Genomic DNA, 24,952 nt, shown 5'->3' with positions numbered 1-24,952 from the left:
TGAATGGAAACATCAGCACTTTGTGCGTCTCAAGCCTGCTGGCTTTCAGACGGGGACTCACACCATCAGCTCCTCTGCTTGACAGCTGCAGGTCTCGGGACTGCCCAGCCCCCATAACCCTGTGAGTGCATTCCTGATGATAACCCTCTTTCTCTTGCCCTCCCCCACCCCACACCATTGGTTCTGTTTCTCTGCAGAACCCTAACGCATCATTTACTAATCAGAAAACAGATTCAGAGATTATTAACTCATCCAACCTCACAGTTAACTGTAGAATTGGGCTTGAAATTCCAAGGTCGACTTCCTTAGCCAATACACCATGCTACATATATGTATGTAAAAATAAAAAGCCTTGTGAACTGAAAAGGGTCCAAACTTAAGCTCATTTTGGTCCTTTATTTGCTAATCCATAGGCATGCACACCTGCCCCCAAGGCCACGATTAGGTCAGCACTTGGCTCTCCCCTTGTCTGGGGCCGCAGGAAGCTGCCTCAGAAGACCTCTCCCTGCAGGTCCAGTGCTTTAGGGTTCAGAGCCTCTCCAGGGCCTTTAGTTCCTTCTGGGCTCAAAAACAGATACTGTGCCACATACAGATGATCATTTCCTGGGTTCCAAAACTCACATCACCCCTTTTCCTGGTCCCTCACATTTGCTGTGACCAACCCAGCTCAGGTGGTCCTCTGCTAAGACTATCCACTCACACTGTCGACAGAGCCCTTCCAGGAGCTCTTTTTATGGGGATTTGCTGTGTGCCTGGCACTGTGCAGAGAACCCCACCATGCCGTCCTTCCAACCACTATGTGCGGTGCCGACCCGGCTGCGCTTCCTCTCCATTGTCAGAGGCAGAAACGAGCTCCGTGAGGAACGATAAGTATGGGGTATGGAATCAGGGCCGGCGGATCCCAAACCTGGGCTCCCAGATACCATCGGGTCTTTAGGAAGATCCCCGGTCACTTCGGGGAGGAGGGAGAGGGCGAAGGCTGAGAATCGAGGTCCTGGGTCTGAGGAGGGAGAGGAGTGGTGGTGTGGGTTTGGAGGTGGTGTGGGTTGGAGATTGGCCGTTGAGCTGGAGATGCTCCTGGTGGTCTGCGTCCAGGTTCCTCTCAGGGGCAGAGCTGGTAGGGGTGGGACAGGGCTCCGAACCAGCCCCGGGGGCGGCTGCCCAGACAAGCGGCTCGAGTGATGCAAATCTAAGGAGGATGGGGAGGGCCGTGACCAAGAGGCCGAGCACAGCTCAGGGTCGCAGGCGTCCCAGGAGGGCTCAGGAATATTATGTCCTGTTCAACTACACGCTGATACACCCGGCAGCCACCACAAGGTAGAAAAATGCCCTTAAAAGTCCACGCCTGGGTCCTGCCGGGCCGCTGTGGGGTTCCCGGGAAATGGTGAGTGGATCAGATGGCACGTTCGAGAATCAGCCTCGTGCCCGCGGGCTTCGAGAAGGAGCTGAGGACACTGGGAAAGACGCAAATGCCATTTCAGCCCATCTCGCGGGCCCTGCCCAACGAGGGGGTACACAGAGACCTTGCAGAGGGTTTACGACCTGGCGCGTAGGAGCAGCCCTGCCAGACTCGCCGCGCCGCACTCCCTTCCCCCGGGAAGCCTCCCGTGAGCTGGCGCTGCTCGAGTCTCGTGCGGGCTGCGGAGAGTGCGCCTGGCCCCGCCCCCTCCCCGCCCCTCCCGGCGCCGCGGCCACTTCCGGGACTGTCTAGGACGGCGTGGAGGACCGCCGGGCTCTCTCCGGTCGCTGCGAGCGGGAGTTCAGCCGGGGAGTCGGGGGCGCGCGGGGCGGTCCCTGCAGAGCCAGCCCCTCGGCCTGGCTGCCCACGCATGTTACTGAACAAGGAGAATGCAGGCGTTCTCACCCTTACCTTTCAGGCCGACAGTCTGAACCCAAGGGCCACCGCACACCAGCACGGAAGCCTCAAGTAGGCGCCTGCCTCCCAGCTGACTTCGGACAGACACACTGACCTCCAGCCCGCACCCCTAAACTCGTTCTCACCCGGCGGAGTCCATAGGGCCCCCAGGGCATGGCCTGGAGAGGGAGGCGGGGGCTGGCGGAGCCTGGGGCCGCCTTCCCCAAGGGGTTGCACAGGGCCCTGTGCCGCGGGCTCCCAGTCCGGGCAGCCGCGTTCCCCGGGCTTCCGAGTTGGAAACGAGGTCCCGCTGTCTCAGCAGGGGTCTGGGTGGATGGCTGGTCAGGGAGCTCGGGGATTCATCTGGTGCCGTCACTGATCGTGTGACCTCGAGCAAGCCACGGGTCACCTCGGAGCCTCCGGGTTCTTCTCTGGAAAAATTGGGGGCTGACATCAGATGCGCACTGTGCAGGCCTCCGCAGGCACCGCCAAAAAGCGGGGACGGTAGCCTTTCTCTTCGACAGGACAGTGACCTCACAGGCCCGCCACAGGCACATCTGGGGACCAGGCCCGGCGTTCTGGACGAGTCACAGCAGGAGGGGAGGTGAGACCTGGAGAGGGGCAGCCTCGGAGGAGCCAGGCTGGAGTCCGGGGTCTGCCAGCTGTACCGGAGGGCACAGACAGGGCAGGGAGAAGGCGCTGGCAGAATCACTGGCACTCAGCACGTCTCCCAGAGCTTCGTGGCCTAGATTCCCCTGCCCAGAAGCAGTGTCCCGGCAGCTCTGAAAAGGGCCTGGCAGGCCCAGCTGTACCAGCCCACACCTGTCAAGACCTGGGCCCCCACATCCCAGGGCAAGGGGCTGGTGCAGAGGAGGCCCGGGCCACTGCTGCCCAGCAGGCTCCCCGCTGAATGGAGGCAGGGGGAGGAGGCAGCAGAGCTGAGAGGGCACGTGGGGAAGAGCCTGCTGCATTTGACAGAAGCAGAGGCTTCCCAATTACATAAGGGAACCGAATTGCTGGAGACCCCTCGCCCAGGTGGCAGACAGGCAGCCTGGCTAGACCTGTGGACACTTCTAGACCGGCCCTGTCCTCACCCCCTGCTCTGGGCGCGCCCCCCGTGTTGATCGTGGGGTATCAGCGTCAGGCAGACCTGACTACTTCCGTGCTCTGGACAAGTCAGGACACCTCCAGGCCTTAGACCCTCCCCTAGGACACTCGGGCCGCCCGCCAGGCTCCAGGGACCCCGTGGCCCTGCGTGGCAGGTCTTGGTGAAGCAGCCCCGTCAACCCCATCCTGCAGCGGGTCCTTGGGGATGGGAAGCTGCCCCAAGGTCTCACCCAGGCAGGTGCCGGCTCCCACTTCCAACAATCAAAAAGAATTTATTCCAGACACATGGCATGCGGTGCTGGGCAATGCCCACCGTGGGGGCAGGCAGGAGGCCTCGCCCCGAGCCCCCGCCGGGCTACTCGCGGTAGTGCACCCGCTGGTGCTGGATGAGCTGGGAGCTCTGGCCGAAGGCCTTGCCGCAGGCGCCGCACGCGAAGGGCTTCTCGCCCGTGTGGGTCCGCAGGTGCCGAAAGAAGTGCGAGCGGCCGCGGAAGGCTTTGCCGCAGTCGGCGCACTCGTAGGGCTTCTCGCCAGTGTGGATGCGCTGGTGCTCGATGAGCACGGAGCTCCAGATGAAGGCCTTGCCGCACTGGCTGCAGGCGTAGGGCTTCTCGCCCGTGTGCAGCCGCTGGTGGCGCACCAGGTTGGAGCTCTGGCTGAAGGCCTGGCCGCACTCGCCGCACTTGTAGGGCTTCTCGCCATTGTGGATGCGCAGGTGCTGCGTGAAGTGCGAGCTGTGGCTGAAGGCGCGGCCGCACTGGCCGCACTCGTAGGGCTTCTCGCCCGTGTGGATGCGGTGGTGCTGGATGAAGCCCGACCAGCCGCGGAAGCGCTTGCCGCACTCGTGGCAGGCGTAGGGCTTCTCGCCCGTGTGGATGCGCTGGTGCTTCAGCAGCAGCGAGTTGTACTTGAAGCTCTTGCCGCAGGACTCGCACCTGTGCGGCTTGGGCCCCCGCGCGCTGCCCTGCCGGCTCCGACCGAAGTTGACTCCCAGCTCGGCGGCTCGCTCGGGCGCGCCCTCGGGCCCGGCCGCTGCTTGCGGCACGAGCGTCACGCGCCAGGCGCCCCGCGGCTGGGCGCAGGGGACGGCCCCAGGCGGCTGGCCGGCCGGCCGCTCCGCGCTGGACTCGGGCCCGAAGCCAGCGCCGCACCGGGCCCTGCGGGGAAGGCTCCTCAGGAGGCTGCGCAGCGCCCCGCCCGCCCCCTCGTCAGGGGCCTGAGAGCCGGGAGAGCGTGGAGCCTGCTCCGGCTCGGGCTCGGAGTCTGAAATGAGAAACGGCAGAGGCGGATAGTACCCGCGTGCCCTCACCGTGACATGGAGGGACGGGGAGGGGCTGAGAGCACAGCTGGACAGGGGTGCTCAGAGGGGACGAGGAGGGGCCAGGCACCCAGTGGATGGGAGACAAGCGGACAGGGGCTCGGGGTGCCGTGCCCGGAAGGGCTGTCATAGACACAGGTATGGGGGGCGTTGCAGGGTGACCCAGAGCTGCTGGGACCATCCACAGTCACCACGGCAGCTGTGCCAGGGCACGCAGCCACGGTGGCAAGACAGACCGTAGCCAGGAGAAAGCACTCAGTGCTGGTGAGGACCCAGAACCTGGGGGACTCCAAACCTCCAGAGGGCGCTCTCAAGCCCTGGCCGAGGATATGGTCTGTATGGGCACAGCTCCTCATGGGGCTGCATCAGGCCTCGGTGGCAAGTGCCCTGCCGCCCAGCTCCCATGCCCATCCCAGGAGCTTCCCACGCAAATCTCTGGCCCAGGGTCTCCTCCCAGGGACCTGACCTCAGACACCTGCTCCCCACCCCAGGGCCACCCAGGTGTGGGCGAGGGCTCAGCACTGTTAAATCCAGCCGTATCAGTAACATCGCCTGGAGGGAACCCAGGCGGCTTCTCAAGGGGGAGGTGCAGGGGACCTGGATTGACACAGCTCCAGTCAGGCTGAGGGGAGGCCATCTAGGGGATGCAGTAGGAGGGGACCAAGGATAACTCTGGTGGATCTGGGGGGACAGTGGTGCTCTGAGCCAGAGGCCCCAGCCTGAGGCAGGTGGAGGGGAGGGAGGAGTTCCTGCTTCACTATGTCTGGCTGGGGCTGGCAGGAGTCCACGTGGTGCCACTGGGGCAGGTGGCAATGGGCTGCAGTCACCACCTCGGGAAGCATCAGTGACTGGACTGGCATTAGAATGGGGGAGGGGCCACAGGGCAGAGCTGAGCAGGTGCCAGGGAAGAGAAGGGGCCCCAGGAAGGGGGGTGGTGCCAGCATTGGGGGAGCCACAGCGGTGGGCATTGTGAGGGGCCTGCCACGCACAGAGCTCTGGTCACCTAGTAACCTAGTTCTGCTCACTCACCGGGCCAGAAGGTGTCTCTGCCGATCTCCACTTCCTCTATGTCTTGGAGATCCAGGTCAGATGGCTGGGACAACACCTCAGGGCTGGAGCTCGGGGAGCCTGGGGGGCAGGGAGGCTGGGGCTCACCTCCACCCTCCGGACCGCTGCCCCTGCTCCTTTCTGACTCCCATGTGCTCCTGGCCCTCCCAATCCCAGTAGCAGGCCTGCTGCTCGGGCTTCTCTAGCCACGAACGCCCTTTACCTTCCTTCCCACTGGGTTCAAGAGCCTCCTCCTCCAGGGGCCAGCATTGGGAGCTCATCCCCTTCAGCCCAGTAAGCACAGCCCAAACCTGGGGTAGCTTCGAAGTGGCCCTCCTGCTGCTGAAGGTGGCTTTGTCACCTTGGCTGGCTGTGGCCAGCCCTCCTCCCTGCCCCGCTGTCCTGCAGTGCTGCTCTGGAGTGGCCTCTCAAAGTGCTGGCCCCGCAGGCTCCCACACAGGCACCTCACAAAGCCTCCCTCCCTCAGCCCCGGGCCTTTCTGTCCCTCCAGGGCTCTCCACTGTCCCTGATGAGCACCCAGAAACAGCAGAAGTAGCTGTTCCCAGCAGGCTCAGTGTACTGGCCCCCTGCTTCCTCAGGCAGAGACTGAGGAATGGGCTGGGCCCATCCATGAGCCCCTTGCCCCTGGGCACACCAGGCTTGGGCACCCAGGACCAAGACCCCCTCCTTCTACCCAAGACTTGGCGGGGGCAGGGTGGGGGGATGGCCTTAACACTCAAGGAGCAGATGCAAGAGGGAGGGGCGCGGGCTCTGCTGCCCAAGGCCAGTAGTCAGCTCTCCTCACACTGGCAGGGGCACCAGGCCCCTTTGGGGGTCTCACCTGCCCTCTGCCCATAGCAGGTAGGGTGGCTGGGAGCTGTACTCAAGGACAGGGGTGTCTCTTTGCCCCACGAGGCCGAGTCTGGGTGCCCCCAGCGATGACAATGCAGCGATGGGCACAGAAAGACGCAGGGCTGGGGTGGGCAGAGGCTCCTGCCCACACCATGTCCGTAACACAGTGCCTGGCTGTGAGCCTTTCATGGGACTTTCCAGCCTCAGGCAGGCCTGCCCCGGCTGCAGTGGGGTGACCAGCTTGGCCCACCACGGAGGGCGGACCTCCCCAGCCCGGCCAGCCACTCAATCACCCCACACGCCCACCCGCCCTCAGGTCGGCCCCTGGGAGACCTTCTGGGCCCAGGCTGAGGAGTGAGGGCAGACCTGACATGAAGGGCTAGGAAGTTCAGCAGGTGGGGGCGGCTGTGCGACGTCCCTTCCTCGGGAGCCGAGGGTCCAGCTGCTTGGCTGCCCCAAAGCAGGATGTGGGGGGGTCCCAAACCACCTCTAGGCCTTTCAGATACGCTCCCCAACGTGGGGACAGGCCTGGGGGCACTGGCCTCTCTGGGCTGTGACCCTCACCGCCAGCTCGTGGCCACCATGTCACCATCCCCTGGCAGCCAGGGCAGCTGGCTTGTTCTACAGATGGCCAAATGCAGGGCAGGCTCCAGCGCCGTGCTCCCGCGGAGGGGGCGGTGAGGGCATCACCTCTCTTGAGACAGCCTTGCCACCTTTGCCCTGCACTGGGATGCCACTGGAGGGGACCTGGCAGCACTTTGAGAAAGAAAGTGACCCCGATTCCAGCTTTGTTCCTGGGGCCATGCCCCAGCACTGACAGGCGGGATGTTCCCCGGGCTGTCACTTTAAGAGGACCAGTGACATTACCAAGATAGGAAGCACGCCAAAGCTGCTGCCAGCTGTACGGGTGCCCAGAGACACCCTCAGAGTCAAATGATGCCAGGTGGTGTGCACTGTCTCCACCCTGCTGCGGAACAAGCGGACTCAGGATGGCCCCAGCTCCCTGGGAACCCGCCCCATTCATGTAGCAAAGCACTTCCTAGGACCTTCTCTAGAGGAGGATGGGGTGGCCTAGGGTCAGGTGTGGGCCGCACACAGTATGGGTCACTGTCACTCCACTGCCTAACCCTGGCTCCTGACACTTGCCCACATTCGGGCCATTTCTGCAAAGCTCAGTCACCTGCCACCTGCTGGCTGTGCCCGGGCTGTGCCAGGTCTCTGCAGGGTGGACACCCAGACCCTGCTCCCCACCCCACTGGCTCTGTGCAGAAGTACCCCTGCCTCAGTTTCCCTGACCCCTCGCCCAGCCAGTGCCCCTCCACTGCTGTGCTGGGACAGGACAGTGTGTCCCGAAGTGCAGAAACACCAGGGCTGCCACCTGCTGGGGCTGGTCTTCCAGGTGGAGGCGAGGTGGCCGTGCGCGGCTGGGACGGGCGGGAGGTGGCCGTGCGCGGCTGGGACGGGCGGGAGGTGGGTGCTTTCCTGGCCGGAGGGGCCTTTCTTTGTGTATAAAATGGCACAGCAAGTGCTGTGTGCCTGGGCCCGGACCAGGTGAGTTAGGCGCTGGGGGTTGGTCAGTGGGCACCTAGAGTCCAGATCTCAGGTGCCAGGGCCAGGCACTCCATGTGGAAAGATGCTGTGCCTGTCGCGGGGTGCCGTTGCCCTGCCCATGGGGTCCTCCCCACCAGCCTGGGCACTCAGTAACCCCCACAGGACTGCAAGCCCCCGAGGGTCCCGGGCCTCCCCTCCCTCACTTCCTCCTGCCCACAGACTTCCCCTCCACCTGCAGGACCCCTGGGCAAACCTTCCAGAACCGGTGCAGGCGGTGCTGGCTCTGGTGGGCGTGGCCTTGGGGCACAACACAATCCCTCAGGAGCTGTGTGGGGACCCTCAGTCCCCCAAGCCCAGCCCAGCCCCTGATCTGTGTGTCCGTGGGGACCACAGAGGTCCTGGGAAATGAGGAACTGTGTCCTGTTCCCACCTGCCTGGTCTCCCTGCTCCACAAGGCTTGGGCTAGGCCATGGCCCCAAGCCCTTTGCTGTGGGACCCCAGCTTCATGTCTGCAGGAACCACTGCAGAGAACCTTCCCCGGCCGCTCCCCATGCCCCTCACTACCCTCCCCACTGATAAACAGCTCCTCCTCGGGATCTCCTCTGCTCCCTGACACCTCACAGCCCAGGGCTCAGCATGCCCAGCCAGGCACCCACCAGAGGCTCCGGAGGTGACGTGTGCCTGGGGTGGGCCCCAGGAACCTTGGTCTGGCCCACTGCAGTCTGGGAGTTGGGAGGCTGCAGCTCCGAGTCCTGGCTTGGCCCCTAACTGGCAGGACAGCCCTGGACAATTTCCAGAAACCCCGAGGCCTCCTCTGCTCAGGAATCTGTGGCCCCAGGGCATTCCCAAGGAGCAGAGGAAGCTGGAAATGCCCGGAAGCAGCCCCTGCCTTCACCCAGTGCTTGGAAGTTGTGACAGAGGCCGCCCGTTGCTGCGGCCTGGCCCCGTTCGCTCTACACTGGGCCTATCAGCATGAGGAGGGGATGAAGGCCACCCCCTTATCTGGCTCTGGCTACCTGGCCCCAGGCCCCACTGTGCCTCCGCCACAATCTCCTCCTGCCACAGTCTCTTGCTGGGGGGAAGCAGCCACACCTGCCGTTCTCAGGGCCGAGTTTGTCTGTCCTCCCTGGATGCTGTTTCTGGTACAGCAGGGAGAGGGCAGAAGCTGCTGGTGCAGCCCCCACTCCCTCCCATGGGGCAAAACCTCTGGGGATTTCAGGGCACTCGGACATGGCTTCAGTGCCCAGGAGGCTTCCAGGCCTGTGGGGCTGGGGACTCATGCCTGTTTTTCTGGGCCTGACTGCCCATGGCTGGTGGAGACAGGGCTGGGGGTAGTGCAACCCTGCAGGCTCAGGGGGCCCGGCCCGAGGCCCCTCCATGCTCCCCAGGCCCACCCTCTGCCTGGGCATCAGCTTCTTATCCTGCAGAACCTGGTGTGCAGCCCCCTCAGCCTGTGTCCTGTGCTAAGATGATCTGCTGGGCTGTGCCCTCCCCAAGAAGACTATCCCCCTGGAGAAATCACACCTCACCAGGCCCAGGGCGGGGGGCGGGAGGGGGGAGTGCCAGGGCGTGCCCTGAGTCTGCTGGCCTCCTGGCCTTGTCTCTGGGCTTCTGTGTCCCCACTGGTAACAGGACAAGAGGACTTCCCTCAGCCATTGTACAGGTGACATGAGAGGGCAAGGGTGGGCCCTGAGATTTTGACTCAATAAGGGGTGAGGAGCATGGCCCTCAGGGGCATCGGCTGGAGGCCCAGCCACAGTGTGTGCTGCAGGGGCTCGGGATCCTTCTAGGTAGCCCCTGGCCAGGTCCACCAGGACAGGCAGCCCAGGCAGCCCACGGGCGCCCCTTCCCAGCTCCTCACAGTCCCTGGAGAGTTGCTTGGGACACAGCAGTGGAGATGGCAGGGCTGCAGGCTCCTGCTCCTCGGGGAGTGGATGCCAAGCCGCCTGGCTCCCTGCTCCTCTAACCCACCCTGGTCCTGGCTCGTTGGGGAAGCCCCTGGCCTCTCTGTCCTCATCTGAGTGCCCACCTGAGGGCCCCATGCAGTGCAGCTGCTCTCCACAAGCCTCATCGGTCCCTTCAGCCACCAGGATGCTGACTCCCCAAGAGGGAGAACCCTGTGCCAGGTCGCCCCATTCCTGGGCCAGACACAGGCTCTCCAGGCTTGATCTATGTGGGGCCTTGCCCCTGCTGTCAGCAGCTCATGTGCTGGATTGGGCCACGAGGGCCGTGAGGCCAGGCCTCCTGTGGAACACCCAGCAGAGATGGAGCCTCAGGATCCCTGACCTCTGAGAGGGAGCAGAGCCTGGGGCACCACGGGGCTGGGACTCCCCCACACCTCAACTCCCAGGGCTTGCCATGTGACCATGAGGCCATACCATCAGGGGTGGAGTGACGCCGGCCCTCTGTCCCTGCGGGTCTGGGGAACCACACCCAAACCAGCTTGGCAAGGACTCTGGCTGCTGCACTTCCTGAATGACAACACTCAGAGGGGCCATGCCTTGCTCCTGGTCACGGCGGACACAGATTTTGAGGCCACTTTCCCTCCTATACCGCAACTCAGGAAAGAAACAATGCGGGGAACCATCCCTAGGGAGCCAGAGCTCAGGCTTGGCCCCAGCTTCAGCCACTGCTCTCCCAACCCAACCCGCGCCCAGCCCCTGGCCTGAGGGTGCGGGAACCCCAGCTGCTGAAGGAGCTGCATACAGGTGTCTGGAGGTGCTTCAGTCAGCCAGGGTGGCAGGTCAGGAGGAGATGGGGCAGGGGACGTAAGGGCAGGGGATGCTGGGTGGAGGGTGCACAGCGGGCTGGGTGAGTACCATGTTGATGCCCATGGAGGTGAAGCTGAGGCTCGTGGTGCTGGGCTCCAGGTGTCCCCGGTGATGAGAGACTGACAGGGGACGGGACAGAAGGGGACTTCTGAACGTCCCCTAGGGCTGCCATCTTCCCTGAGACCTGCTGAAGGTGTCACACCTGGGACCTGGGGAAAATGAAAACCATGGCAGATGAGGGGATTGAGAGGAATGTGGGGGCGACGGTGCAGGAGGAGGCAACATGCCAGCTCCCCAAGGGGAGATGGAGATTTATCCACTCCACGAGGAGCAAGGATGGTGGGTGAACCCACAGGGACACGTAACGCCTGGGGTGAAGCAGTCAGGGCACCTGGCACGTTTATTCAGTAAGGATTAATGCTTTGAGTGGCCGGGCGCGGTGGCTCACGCTTGTCATCCCAGTACTTTGGGAGGCCGAGGCGGGTAGATCACCAGGTCAGGAGTTTGAGACCAGCCTGGCCAATATGGTAAAACCCCGTCTCTACTAAAAATACAAAAATTAGCTGGGTGTGATGGTGGGCACTTGGGAGGCTGAGGCGGGAGAATCACTTGAACCCGGGAGGCGGAGTGAGCTGAGGTCAGCCACTGCACTCCAGCCTGGGCAAGAGAGCAAGACTGTCTCAAACAACAATAACAAAAGGAGTAATGCTTTGGAAGGAGCGCTTAGGAAGTAGCCACCACCTGGGCAGCACAGCAGACACCTGTGGGGGCTGAAGCAAAGCTCCTGTCCCAGCGGAGGCTCTGGCATCTCCTTCCAACCCGTGGCATCATCCCTCCCCCAGAGAAAGGCATAGAGAGTCTTCCAGAAAAACCTCAGCTGCTGGCCCTGTGGGAAGGCTGAAAACCGAACCATGCCTGCTGGCGCACGAGTGTTTTGGAGGAAATCTTAACAAGGCTTTTCCTGAACAGCAAAAGAGAGGCATTTCCAGAGAGGGGAACCCTCTTCTTCAGACCCTACAGAGCCATCAGAGGCTGCAGGCTGGAATCTCCCAGTCCAGCCCTGCCGCAGCGCTGGGAGACTCACTCAGGGCTCCAAGATACTTCTTAGTTTGCTTTGCAAAAATGGTATGAGTCCAATGTGAGAACTGACTTTTCTTTCATACTGTGATAGAGTAGGAACTCCTAATCTGGGGCAGGGAGTGAAGAAAGGAACGGGAAGAATAGACAAAAGTTAACGGAGACTCAGATATAAGGACAGTAGTGCCTACTTCGAGGAAGCAGGAGAGGCAGCTCCCACACGGCCGCCACCCGAGTGCCCGGCCTTCTGGGCCAGCCTCCATCCACTAATGATGGGAAGGGTCGGGTCGCCAGGTAAGTGACCACTGGGTGCAGGTCCTCCACCTTGAAGTCACATCTCAAGTTACTTAGTCAACTTACTGGGGACATCTGGTAAAAGGGCCTACTCGATCACCCCGACCCTGGCGTGACCCCCAGGATTGAGCGGAGGCGGCCGTCACAGGGTGGACGCCCCTTCACCCTCAGGGACGCACAAACTCTTGAGCTCCAGGCTGAAGGGGGAGGGGCGCTCCTGCCAGTGGCTCGGGGGAAGCATCCTCTGCCCCTCTGTTACCAGCCCCATGGGAGCGGACCCGATCGCCGGGAGCTCGGCACAGAGAGCATCTGCCCGGCGGTGCGGCTCTGGGGTCCGGCGGCTCCACGCTCCCGAGCGGCGGGACCTCCGGGCCTCAGTTTCCCATCTGCAAAGTGGGGACGACGACAGCGGCCGTCACCGGGTGCTTGGGAAAGGCGCCCTGCGAACGGACACCCGCGATCGCCAGGGCCACTGGGCGGGGCGGTCCGCTGCTGCCCCGCGACCCCCAGGAGCCCACCCTGCTCCCCGGGCCTGGCCCGAGGCCAAGGTCACGGCGAGCGGCGGCTGCAGGGGCCGCACGGCCCGGCTGGGCAGGGCTGCACCGCGGAGGACGGCGCACGAGCTCGGACTGGGCTTGTCCCAGGCGCCAGGAGCCTCCGGCACCACCGCCGCCGCCCGCACCCACTCACCTTCCGAGCGGGAGGAGGCCGCCGCGCGCCGGACGGAAGTGCCCAGCCCCGCCCCACTCCGCCCAGCCAGCGCGCACTTCCGGGACGCTCTGGGCCTCGGGAAGACTGCACGCCTCGGTGGCCAAGTGGGGGCGGGGCCGAGATGCAAGAGGAGGCCTTTCCCCGCCCCGCTCCTCCCCTCGTGGGCTGCGCCCGCGCGTGGCTTTCGCGTTCACGCTGGCCCGGATCCCGCCCGCGCCTGCAGAGTGCCCGGGCGCTGGGAGCGGCGCCGCGTAGGGCGCAGAAGCCGGCGCCTCGGAGCCTCCTTCCCGACGGGGGCCAGGCCTTCGCCCGCGCGCCCACGGCCGGGCTTCGGGAGCTGACGGCGCCGTTCCCACGCTCCCCTCCGCCTCCGTGCACTCCAGGCCCCGGGGTCGCTTCCACGTCCAGCTTGCGAGTCCACCCCGCCGCGCTCTTGGGTTCCCTCCTCGGGATGTGTGCGCAGCGATGGCCGCCGGGAACCGCTGCAAGACGCGCGACCTCTCGCTCCCCTCGGGGGCGGGGGGGTCCCAGCGCCCTCATTCTGCCTGATTTCCAGGGGCCTCCCCGGAGCCCGAGGACGTCAATACAGGTTCCCCAAAGCCCCTTCATGGACTCCTTCCTCATTTTCCTCTTGTTCAGCCAGTTTCTCCCTCAGTTCTGTGTTTACGACCCGAAAAGATAAAACCGTCCCTCTCTGGGATAAACAAACGGCCGGGGGAGGGTTCTTTGACCCTTCTGAGCAGGGGTGCAGAGAGCCGAGGCGAGGAGACCCCCCAGCTGGAGGGGCGCGCGGAACAGAGGGCGGGGAGCCAGATGGGCAGCAGCTGCCTGGTGCCAGAGCGGACGTTCAGGGTTGTGTGGGTGGAGAAGGAGCCCCCAGGCCGATAATATATAAAAATCTCTAAACTCCACCGTAAGAAAACAAACATTCCAGTTAGAAAATTGGCAAGAGCCGCAACAGACATTTGACCGAAGAGGGCACGGATGGCAATAGGCTCGAAAAGGGATGGCTGTCAAGGAAGGGCTGGCCAGCATCGCGGTGGGTGCCACTGCACACTTGCCAGGTGGCTCAGGTAAAAACTACTAACAAGTGCCAAGTATCACTGAGGCCGCGGAGCAGCTTGGGACATCGCCAGTGGTAAGGCAAAGTGGTGCTGCCATTCTGGAAATTGGCTTGGCAGTTTTTAAAAAAGTTGTAAGTAGGGCTGGGCGCGGTGGCTTACGCCTGTTATCCCAGCACTTTGGGAGACTGAGGCGAGCGGATCAACAGACCAGCCTAACCAACAGGGAGAAACCCCGTCTTTCCCCCATCTCTGGCTAATACAAAATTAGCCAGGTGTGGTGGCGGGCACCTGTAATCCCAGCTACTCGGGAGACTGAGGCTAGAGAATCGCTTGAACCTGGGAGGCGGAGGTTGCAGTGAGCCAAGATCACGCCATTGCACTCCAGCCTGGGCAATAAGAGCAAAAACTCTATCTCAAAAAAAAAAAAAAAAAAGTTATAAGTAAATCTACCATGTGACTGAGCGTGTCACTCTTGGGTGAAAACTAATGTTCATGCAAAAATCTGTGCCCCAACCTGGACCATCCTATAGAACTAGTACTATATCTGGCTGGGTGCGGTGGCTCACACCTGTAATCCCAGCACTTTGGGAGGCTGAGGTGGGTGGATCACTTGAGGTCAGGAGTTGAAAACCAGCCTGGTCAACATGGTAAAACCCTGTCTCTACTAAAAATACAAAAAACTACCCAGACACGGTGGCAGGCACCTGTAATCCCAGCTACTTGGCAGGCTGAGGCAGGAGAATTGCTTGAACCCAGGAGGCGGAGGTTGCAGTGAGCTGAGACCGCACTCCAGCCTGGGCAACAGAGCAAGACTGTCTCAAAAAAAAAAAAAGAACTAGTACTATATCTGATACTGTTTGGAGGTGAGTCCCCTGCACATCTCATGGAAATGTGGCCCAATGGTGGTGGTGGGACCTGGTGGGAGGTGTCTGGGTCATGCAGGGGATTACTCATGAGTGGCTTGGTGCCCTTCCCTTGGTGATGAGTGAGTTCTCAGTCCATTAGTTCACACGAGAGCTGGCTGTTAAAAAGAGCCTGGTGCCTCCACCCCTCTCTTGCTCCGGCTCTTACCATGTGACAGATGCGCTGGCTCCCACTTTGCCTTCTGCTGTGATTAAAAGCTTCCTAAGCCCTCCCCAGAAGCCTCTTCTTATACAGTATGACCAGGGAACAGCAGCACCCTCTGAACCCTGATCTGAACCGTGAGTCAAGCAAATCTCTTTTTTTTTTTTTTTTTTCTCCTGAGACGGAGTCTCGCTCTGTCGCCCAGGCTGGAGTGCAGTGGCCGGATCTCAGCTCACTGCAAGCTCTGCCTCCCGGGTTTACGCCATTCTCCTGCCTCAGCCTCCCGAGTAGCTGGGACTACAGGCGCCCGCCACCTCACCTGGCTAGTTTTTGTATTTTTTAGTAGAGACGGGGTTTCACCGGGTTAGCTAGGATGGTCTCTATCTCCTGACCTCGTGATCCGCCTGCCTCTGCCTCCCAAAGTGCTGAGATTACAGGCTTGAGCCACCGCGCCCGGCCTTTTCTTTCTTATTTACTTTTGAGATGGAGTTTCCGCTCTTGTCGCCCAGGCTGGAGGGCAACTGGCGCAATCTCGGCTCATCGCAATCTCTGCCTCCCAGGTTTAAGCGATTCTCTTGCCTCAGCCTCCCAAGTAGCTGGGATCACAGGCATGTACCCCACACCTGGCTCATTTTGTATTTTTAGTAGAGACGGGGTTTCGCCATGTTGGCCAGGCTGGTCTTGAACTCCTGACCTCAGGTGATCCACCCGCCTCAGCTTCCCAAAGTGCTGGGATTACAGGCATGAGTCACCGCGCCCAGCACCTCTTTTCTTTTTTTTTCTTTTTTTCTTTTTTTTTGAGACGGAGTCTCGCTCTGTCCCCTAGGCTGGATTGCAGTGGTACGATCTCGGTTCACTGCAAGCTCCGCCTCCCAGCTTCATGCCATTCTCCTGCCTCAGCCTCCCAAGTAGCTGCAACTACAGGCGCCTGCCAACTTACCCAGCCTCAGGTATTCCTTTATAGCAGTGCAAAATGGACAAAAACAGAACCTACATTAGGAGAGCGGCAGATGACAATGCAATTGACTCGATGACAGGCTGCAGCTGCATTGCACCGGGCTCTGCAGACTCATTTTGGGGGACAGCTGTGTCTTTGTATGTAGTTCTTGACATTGTCACACACACAGGCTGTTGTCATCAGCTCCCCATGCATCCAGCGCATCACGGGAAGCTGAGTCACCGAAGCTACCGTCCATGTCGGCTGACCTTTGAGAAGCTGTGGAGCGTCTTACTTCCCAGGCCCCTTGGACAGGTCCTCAGCCTGGCCAGCTCACAGGAGTGAAGGGAGAAGGGAACGGGTGTAATCAGAGTGGAAGAATCCCCTTCCCACACCAGGGCTTTGGAGGCAGTGCAAGGGTTGCTGATTTAATGAGCTGGGAGCCAGCAGCCAGCCTGGTCTGTTGGAGCAGCAGGTCCCCGCTCTTTGCCTGAGCAGGGTTTTGCTGGGTATTCACTGTAAACAATGAGCTGGTGTTTGTTAAGCTGGGAGGTGGGGATCGGGGTTTGAGCCCAAACAGCCCCAGAGCCCCTGGTCCTGGGAGTCGGCCCACAGCCCCCCAGGCCTGTTGTCTGGATTTGTCCCCTTGGGCTGTGGATTAGAAAAGGCCTCCATGGGCTTCTTTTGTTGAGATCAGGGAATTCAGTGCCTGTTCAGATACCCACACAGGCCTGGCCTGCTCCAACCAGTGCTGCTGGGGTTGGTGTGAGGGTGCCATCTGGACAGGCAGTGCCCTTGTCTCTAGGGGTCCCTGTGGGAAAGTTCAAAGCTTCCTGGGCAGGAGGGCTGGTCAGAGCCCCCGAGCCACTGGAGTAGAGGGACTGAGAGCACTTCTTAGACCACACCTGGAGACGAGGGGCTCAGAGGAGTGACCAGGCTTCAAGTCCAAGAGGCTTCTCTAAGGGCCGCATCAGAGAGAGATGGGGGTGGGAGCAGGAAGGAGGGAGGGGAGGCAGCAGAAGGGAGGGGCAGCCCATCACAGAGAGGTGCTCTACCCCTCCCCTGGGCAGAGGTCTGATGCTTGAAGGAGTCGCCTGGGGTTCGAGTTTGGAAGACCAGGCAGGGGAGTGTGGTGAGCAAGGGGAGGACAGAACAGCCTTGACACCTCCACTGGGGGCTTGGACGTCATTCTCAGGGCACTGGGGGGCACAGGCGTCTGCAGGGAGCGAGGCAGGAGAGCTGACACACACTGAAGGTCTCCCTGGGGCTGTGGGGTAGAGCAGAGCAGCACAGAAGGGAGAGGGGGTCAGTGGCTGCAGTCCCTGCGTGCAGCACAGCTGGCAGAAGGCTGCCGAGTCCCAGGCTGGGATGCGGACGATGAGGAAGCTTTAGACCTGGGCTGGTGGGACAGAGACGGGGCCACTCTGGGTGCTGTCCTCAAGAGTGGAGAAAGGCAGTCAAGTACACTTGCCTCTCGCCAGCACCAGCCACCGTGTCGCCTTGCTGGCTTGTTTGCAGGGGAGGGACAGCTGGGAGGGTTCTGGTGTGTGTGAAGTGTGTGAAGACGTGACCAGTCCCCACATCTCCAGCCACCGCAGACGCTTGTTCCTGCAGGAGCGACCGCTCCACGCCTTTCTAGCTTCTGGAACCCCAGGCATCTCTGGGCTGTTCCCTGGGGCCTTGAGAGCCACCTTTCCCGTCCTTTCCTTCGTCGTCACGGGGTCTAAATCTGTATCTCTCACCTGCAGCATCTGGGCAGGACCCCCACACATCCCGGCCTCTGCACACCAGATTCCGGTGGTACCCCCACCCAGCTGTGACTGCCAACACCATCCTGGACATTGCTGAGTGGTCCCCGGGGGCAGAAGTGCCCCTGGTTGAGAGCAACTGCCCTACCGAAGGAGGTGCAAGCCAGGGAACAGAGGACCGGGCAAAAGCGGGTGCTGTTTGGAACTCAGAGGGCCTGGAGAAGGCGTTCAGGACCCCCGGGGCCTCCACTGGGGCATCCTGAGGGCAGGCACTAGGCCACCGAATGAACCCGCAGCTTCCCAGGTATCCGGGGCCTGAAAGGTGTGAGGACATTTCTGCACTGCAAAGGGTTGCTCCCATCATGAGTTAGTGAACAACTTTCTCATTTATGTGTCAGTCTCCTGTTGAGTCTGGCTAACAGGGAGTGGTCTTGGGGAGACCCATCAGAGGCAGCGACCAGACAGGGTCCTGCAGTCCTGGGAAGCGGCACCTGCATTGTTCCCTGGGAGGCAGCTGGTAGCCTTCGTGGGGGGCACTGACTGCATCCCCAGAGTGCAGAGAGATCAATGAAGACAACACTCGAGTCAGAAATCAATGTTTACTGCAGAGAACACAGAAGCCAGCAAGCAGCAGGGAAGGGAGGCGTCGCAGCGAGCATATCGGGCAGGCTGGGAACCAGCGCAGTGGCCCACGCGGACCGAGGAGGACACACAGAGCAAGTCACAGGAAGCGCAGCTGAAAACAGACGCTTATCCCAGATGCACAGGACACTTACCAAATGTCTCAGAGTCATGCTCAACAGTTTTGGCTGGCAGGACAGTTAAAGTTTTGGACAACAGAAAGTAACAGTGGGAAAGGGGACATCTGCCCCAACATGAGAGGCCAAGACCACAGCTGTTACAGGAGGGGTCAGTGCCGTAGTACACGGGTGGCAGTGGCTGCACATGCGTGCCTGGGGAATGAGAGTGTTCGGACATACCAGGTGCCCAGCCTGGGGAATGAGAGTGTTCGGACATGCCAGGTGTCCAGCCTCACCAGGAAACAGGCACACGGGGACAGAGGTGCAAACACTGAAAACTCTCGCTGAATCCACTCGCCTGAGTGGTGGCCACGGGAGCACGGTGCTGCACTCCCCACAAACCTGAACCTGGGCCCCAGGGCGAGAGGCATGGAAGGTGCAGGGGTGCACGGGTGTGGGTAGGGGCTGCCAGCTCAGAGGTGTGTCCAGGAACCCCCATCAGGCCGGAGCCCTGTCCTGAGCCGCCCGCAGGGGTGACTGCGGGACAGCAGTGTTAGGCCCGGTCTTGGCTGTGAGGTCGCTCCCACTCCATACACGACCCTGGGATTCTGTCAAGGTGGGGGCCGTCTGCTCGGCCCGGGCTCCCTGACCATGTGGCTGGGTTTGTGGAGGAAACCAGGAGAGTGCCAACACCAGGCTCTGTAAGCACGAGGCTCCCTGCTGGCCCCATCCCAGAGTGCACCCCATCCTTCCCGCATCCCTGGGCTCAGCTGTTCCTCACTGACCTCAGAGACACCCTGCCCTGCCCCAGCTCCACAGGAGCCCTGCCCACCACTACCTCAGCTCTGAGTCTCCTCTGGGGACACGGCCTTTCTCCTGGTGCAGAGGCGCAGGACGCTGCCCCCAAGGCCCATCTCCCTCTGCAGCATGTTTTGATGTCAGCTTATTCACAGGAAAGAAACAGTCATATCTCAGTGCCCCAAATGGGGACCAATAGGAGAGGTCACTGGGAATGAAGTCCGGGTACAGTCCGGGGTCCATGGGCTCTCCAGAAACGCAGGCGGACCCCACCAGAGCCAACAAGCCTCAGTCGCTGATCGGCCCCTCCCTGCTTCCCCGTGTCCAAGAGGAAACAGAGGCCCAGATGAGGAGGGCTGGCTGGCTGCATCCCCAGACCTCTGGTCCCAGGGCTGGCTGGCAGCGCCCCTCCCCCTGCTCACTTCCTGCTCTCCTGAGAAATGGTTCAGGGATGCGGCCTGTGGGGACAGATGCTGGCATAGCTCACAAAATGCTTGCACAAGGGACACTCCATGGCACGTCCCTGCAGCCGAGCAAAGTCACAACATTTGAGGTACTCTGCACTCTGAGGCCCACAGAGCTCGGCTGGCCAAGTGAGGCTGGGAGGATGGTGCCCGCTGGTCAGGGCAGGTGAGTGAGGCTGGGAGGATGGTGCCCGCTGGTCAGGGCAGGTGAGTGAGGCTGGGAGGATGGTGCCTGCTGGTCAGGGCCACCCTCTGGTCTGGGTGGCTGAGCAAGGCTGAAAGGATAGTGCCTGCTGGTCAGGGTGGCCGCGTGAGACTGGGAGGGTGGTGCCCGCTGGTCAGGGTGGCCAAGAGAGGCTGGGAGGATGGTGTCTGCTGGTCAGGGTGGCCCAGGAGGTGCTGTCCAGGTGGAGCCCGGGGCTGGTGTGGGTGCACCATGCTCCTGAGAAGTTTCTGGGTTGTGGCTTTGATGTTCTTCTGTAATGAGAACGCTGACACTTGGCTGAAGGGTCCTCACGTCTCCCCCAGTACACTCCTGAGATGCCAGGAAGGTTCTGAACATTAGGGTGATTCCTGGGACTCCCTCCAGGGTGGCCTCACTGGAGTCAGGAGCCCGTGCCCTGCGCCCACTGCCCCATTAGGATGGCTCTGCAGTGGCCTGAGGACAGTGAACACTGGGGTCACTGGTGGAAAGTTGCCCACTGTGATGGTTTTGACCTCTGAAGATGTTTGGGAGCCAAGTGAATGCCTGGGAGCTATTTCTAGGCATTTCAGAGGGTGCTTCCCTGCACGTACCCTGCCGCACACCGCCCTCCCCAGGCCAGGCGCCTGCTGCACAGAAGGAGGTTCCTTTTCTTCTCTTCCGAATGCTTTTCTTCTCCTTTTCTTAATCTCTGCTCCTCCTCTGAACTGAGGAATGTGCGAATCTTTTTTAGGTTGCTTCTTATGCATATTTGATCTGGAACTTCCTGCTTTGGGGGTGATCTGCTCTACCAGCCTGAAAAGGACGAGAAATATCTTCTGAGTACATAGGAAGTGTGGTTATTACCTGGTTCCTCTGTTGGTAAAGACCACACTATGAAAGCAAGAGAATGGCTTGGGTTGAGTGGAAACAGGCACCTGCGGGCAATGGAGGCCAGGGTTGGGGGCGGGGGGCCTCGAGATCAGTGGGGGGTGTGGAAGTGGGTGTTAACCCGTGCACCCCAGGGCTGGATGGCACCAGGTTCATGAGGAAGTGCTTCCTGTTTTCTAAAAACGTTGAGGAAGGGGGGAGGGTGTCAGATGTGTAAGCTGAGTGTACATGACATGATCCTTTAAACCGTGCTAGAGCAAATGCCCACTCACCCTCCATCCGGTTTCAGAGCGAGATGCCACCCAGGGGCCCGTGCCCTGTGCCTGCCCCTCCCTCCTGAGTTCCCTATGAACCATGCTTTTGCTTTTCTCTGCAGTTCGACCACGTGTCCCCAAACACCACACTGTTTAGTTTTGCTTGGTTTTGAACTTCGCGGTAGTTAAAATAGAACCGTGTGTCTTCTGTGCCTTACATTCTCTGCTCAGCATTGTATCTGACACACACAGGTGCTGACGTGGTCCTGGCTGGCTGTGCAGTCACTGCGCCAACAGCTTCCCTTGACCAACAGACCATGATTTACCCGCTTCGCTACCCACAGGCATTTGGGTTCTTTCCGGCTTTCCTGACAGTGCATGCCGTGAATGTTGTCGTCTCTGGCTGCGTGCACACACGTTTCTCACGGGGAAGTAAACAGTGGCTCCTGGGGCAGCAGAAATGCACATCTTTGCCTTTGCCAGAAAACGCCAGGCTGCTCTCCAGACTGTGCTGCCGCCCAGTGCCACAGCAGCAGATGAGGACTCCGGCCCGTCCCGTGCAAGGATCAGAATCAGACTTGGCCGTCTTTACCACACTGTGGGGCACAAACTTGCATCTCTTTGTTGTTTTAACTTGTGTTCCCTGATTTTTAATGAGATTGGGCATGTTTTCAGGCATTTATGAGCCATGGATTTTTCTTCTTCTGTGATGTTTGCCCATTTTTCTTTTCTAGAGATGGAGTCTCGTTGCATTATTCAGGCTGGTCCTGAGCTCCTGTTGTAGGCCATTTTTCTATTTAGATATTTGTCTTTAAAAATCCTGGTTCCTATGACTGCTACACATATTCTGAATGTTTGTCATTTGTTGCTACAGTGGTCAGGGTAAGTAACAGTGGCTGGGATAATGAAGAACCTCCGAATCTCAGCGTCTCACTCGGGAGGCCTCCCCTTCTTGCTCACATCACGACAGGGTCTTGAGGCTCTCCCGAGGGCGACTCTGGGACATGGCTCCTTCCCTTGGTGTGTAGCTCTGCCATCTCTGAGTCCTTCTCTTTCAGTCACAGGAAGGGAGGACAGTGGATGGTCACAGGGAAGATTTCAGGAGGCCAGGCCTGGAAGAGGCGCCTATCACTCCTGCTCACATCTGCAGAACAGAATGCAGTGGTGCGATCACAGTTCACTGAAGCATCAATCTCCCGGGCTCAACTGATCCTCCTGCCTCAGCCTCCCGAGCATATGGGACCATAGGCACACGCCACCACACTTAATTTTTAATTTTTATTAGAAATGAAATCTCACTATGTTGCCCAGGCTGTCTCAAACTCCTGAGCTCAATCGATCCTCCCACCTTGGCCTCCCAGCATGCTGGGATGACAGGCGTGAGCCACCGCGCCTGGCCTGCAAGTGCTTAGTACCTTTTTTCATGTATATGGGTATGAGTGACACTGAACTGTAATTTTGATATCCAGATTATACTCGCTTCAGAAAATAACACAGGGTGTGTTTCCTGTCTGTCTCCGAGTCTGGGTAAAACTGGAGCTGTTTCTTGAAGTCACGTGCAAAGCACCTGGACTTGGCGTTCCTTGGCAAGACTGAGACTCATCCACACAATCTCTGTCACGGCCACGGACTCTGTGTGCGTGTCTCCTCGAGCTGGGCTGCCGCGTGACTTTCCTCCTGACGGTTGCGCCGTTTCGGTGGAGTTTTTGTCAGCACGGGCTTTTCTCACTTTTTCAGCGTCGGATGTGGCTGCACTGTCTTCCCTTCTCGTTCCCAATGGTTGATTTGCTCCTTTTTTCTTAGTCATTTTGCCAGAGAATGTCAATTTTAATAGTCCTTTCGAAGAACCAATTCTTAGCTCTTTTGTCCTCTCAGTGGTATCTCTTTCCATTAGCTGTATTAATAAGTGGCTTTATTTACTTATTTATTTTTTTGAGACAGAGTTTCGCTCTTGTTGCCCAAGCTGGAGTGCAATGGTGCCCTCTTAGCTCACTGCGACCTCCGCCTCCCGGGTTCAAGCAATTCTCCTGCCTCAGCCTCCTGAGTAGCTATGAATACAGGCACGCCACTACACCTGGCTAATTTTTTTTGTATTTTCAGTAGAAACGGGGTTTCACCATGTTAGCCATGGCTTGTCTTGAACTCCTGTCCTCAGGTGATCCGCCTGCCTTGGCCTCCCAAAGTGCTGGGATTACAGGCATGAGCCACTGCGCCCAGCCTGGGCCTTTGTTTTTCTAACTGTTACACTGGGTGCTTCCCTCCTGACTTCCAGCTCCTCTCCTAACAGCAACAGAGGCACACAGGGTTGGACACTGCTCTTGGATTTTGCTGCCCCCAGGTGCTCTGTTAAGTTGTATGATCATTGAGTTTTAAGTGTCTTATAACTTTCATTGTGTTTTTCTTTGACCTGGGTCACTCTTCCCGGAATATGAGCTTCATTTAAACAAGACACCAAAGCAGAGGTCAGCCTAGACAGCCTCTGGCTTCAGTTCTTGGTCTTGCTGTGACATCATGAGTTCATCTATCTGTGCCAAATGATGGGGGCAAAAAAGATGGCAGACTGGTTTTGGTTTTGGTTGTGCGATTTTTCTCATAACCATAAACGTTAAAAAAAATTTCTAAGTGGATTTAAAAAATGTATCTTTTATTTTTGAGACAGGGTCTTGCTCTGTCACCCAAGCAAGTCTTGAACTCCTGGCCTCAAGTGATCCTCCTGCCTTGGCCTCCCAAAGCACTGGGATTACAGGTGTGAGTCACCGCATCTGGCCCAAAAAATGTATCTTTTCTTGTTGTTTTCCATGCTGATTTTGTTGAAGCCAGCTCTCTCATCTTTTCCTTGGAGAGGTATCCAAGGCCGTCAGCTTGCAAGGCCCCCATTACGTGTGTGAACCAATATCTGATCTCGCTAAGAAAACCAGCACGCGGGGTGAGCCTTGATCCCACTAACACCAGATGCGGGGCAAGCCCCGATCCCACTAACACCAGCACGCAGGGCGAGCCCCGATCCCACTAACACCAGACGCGGGGCAAGCCCCGATCCCGCTAACACTAGCACGCGGGGCGAGCCCCGATCCCACTAACACCAGCACGCGGGGTGAGCTTTGATCCCACTAACACCAGATGCGGGGCAAGCCCCGATCCCACTAACACCAGACACGGGGCGAGCCCCGATCCCGCTAACACCAGCACGCGGGGTGAGCCCCGATCCCGCTAACACCAGACACGGGGCGAGCCCCGATCCCGCGAGCACCAGCACGCGGGGCGAGCCCCGATCCCGCTAACACCAGCACACGGAGTGAGCCCCGATCCCGCTAACACCAGACACGGGGCGAGCCCCGATCCCGCTAGCACCAGCACGCGGGGCGAGCCCCGATCCCGCTAACACCAGCACGCGGGGTGAGCCCCGATCCCACTAACACCAGACATGGGGCGAGCCCCGATCCCGCTAACACCAGCACGCAGGGCGAGCCCCGATCCCACTAACACCAGCACGCGGGGCGAGCCCCGATCCCGCTAACACCAGCACATGGGGTGAGCCCCGATCCCACTAGCACCAGCACGTGGGGCGAGCTCTGATCTCACTGATCTCACTAGGAATAGCAGCACGTGGGGTGAGCCCTCATCTCACTAACACCAGACGTGGGGCGAGCTCTGATCTCACTAACACCAGACGTGGAGCTAGCCCTGATCCTACTAACACCAGCACGCGGGGCAAGCTGTGATCCCACTAGCACCAGCACGTGGAGCGAGCTCTGATCCCACTAACACCAGACATGGGTGAGCTCTGATCTCACTAACACCAGACACGGGGCGAGCTGACATGGCCACACAGTAGGATCCAGCACTGTGCTTACGACGTCACGTATTAAGGCTCTGGTTCTTGGCAACCCTGTGGGGTAAGCACTGTCAGCATTGCCATTTCACACCTGGGAAAACTGAGGCAAAGGTCCCAGAGTTCCAGAGTGAGGGGTCAAGTCCACAGCCCCTGACTTGAGAGCTATGCTCTTGACCACCTACCTCCATGCTAGAAATCAAAGATGTTGGATTAAAGTGTGAGTTTAGGATCAGGAACCCACCTGCCCACTCCTACAGAGGCCGAGGTGGTCCTGCCATCTGTGCGCTGCTGCAGGTGTCTCTGTGGGCATGACCTGGGGCTGGCATTTGGTGAGACGTCATTCCACATCTGGGGGTCCGTCCTATTGGCCCTAAATATAGAAAAGATATTTA

General features: G+C 59.9%; 2 protein-coding genes across 15 annotated transcripts in view; both read right to left on the bottom strand.

The window, feature by feature from the left end:
* Positions 1-740: 740 nt before the first annotated feature.
* The window catches only part of ZFP41 (ZFP41 zinc finger protein), a 34,263-nt gene continuing 10,051 nt past the window's right edge, over positions 741-24,952 (bottom strand). For 11 of the 12 annotated variants that reach the window (XM_038000059.2, XM_038000057.2, XM_073018446.1 and 8 more), the window contains 2 exons: positions 24,802-24,930; positions 17,983-20,396 (listed from right to left, as the gene is read on the bottom strand). The gene's annotated coding sequence lies outside the window, so the exon portion shown is untranslated. Of the gene's footprint in view, positions 2,287-5,309; positions 5,409-17,982; positions 20,397-24,801; positions 24,931-24,952 lie in introns of those variants that run through there. The other variant, XM_073018442.1, reaches the window with a different exon arrangement.
* Positions 3,215-24,906, bottom strand: GLI4 (GLI family zinc finger 4). 3 transcript variants are annotated; one of them, XM_008001733.3, is made up of 4 exons: positions 24,802-24,906; positions 10,550-10,710; positions 5,310-5,408; positions 3,215-4,225 (listed from the first exon to the last, which is right to left on the bottom strand). In XM_008001733.3, the coding sequence occupies exons 2-4, from the start codon at positions 10,671-10,673 to the stop codon at positions 3,318-3,320; spliced, it is 1,131 nt and encodes a 376-aa protein (XP_007999924.3). In that variant the 5' UTR covers positions 10,674-10,710; positions 24,802-24,906; the 3' UTR covers positions 3,215-3,317. The 3 variants fall into 3 exon arrangements, with proteins under 3 accessions (XP_007999924.3, XP_007999925.3, XP_072874542.1); XM_008001734.3 differs by lacking the exon at positions 24,802-24,906 and adding an exon at positions 12,563-13,289; XM_073018441.1 differs by lacking the exon at positions 24,802-24,906 and adding an exon at positions 11,939-12,552.

The sequence above is a fragment of the Chlorocebus sabaeus genome, chromosome 8 (genome assembly GCF_047675955.1).
Source record: "Chlorocebus sabaeus isolate Y175 chromosome 8, mChlSab1.0.hap1, whole genome shotgun sequence".
NCBI classification, from domain to species: Eukaryota; Metazoa; Chordata; class Mammalia; order Primates; family Cercopithecidae; genus Chlorocebus; species Chlorocebus sabaeus.
The sequence above is the reverse complement of the archived record's forward strand: the minus strand, read 5'-3'. Positions and strand labels throughout refer to the sequence as shown.

What these genes read in the sequence shown, in the direction of transcription:
- GLI4 (XM_008001733.3), bottom strand. Translation starts at nt 10,673, where the DNA reads ATGGCAGCCCTAGGGGACGTTCAGAAGTCCCCTTCTGTCCCGTCCCCT. An exon ending in CCTCCATGGGCATCAACATG is followed by an intron (nt 5,409 to 10,549) that starts GTACTCACCCAG and finishes CCTGCCCCCCAG; the next exon opens with GCTCCCCGAGCTCCAGCCCT. An exon ending in CAGAGACACCTTCTGGCCCG is followed by an intron (nt 4,226 to 5,309) that starts GTGAGTGAGCAG and finishes TTCTCATTTCAG; the next exon opens with ACTCCGAGCCCGAGCCGGAG.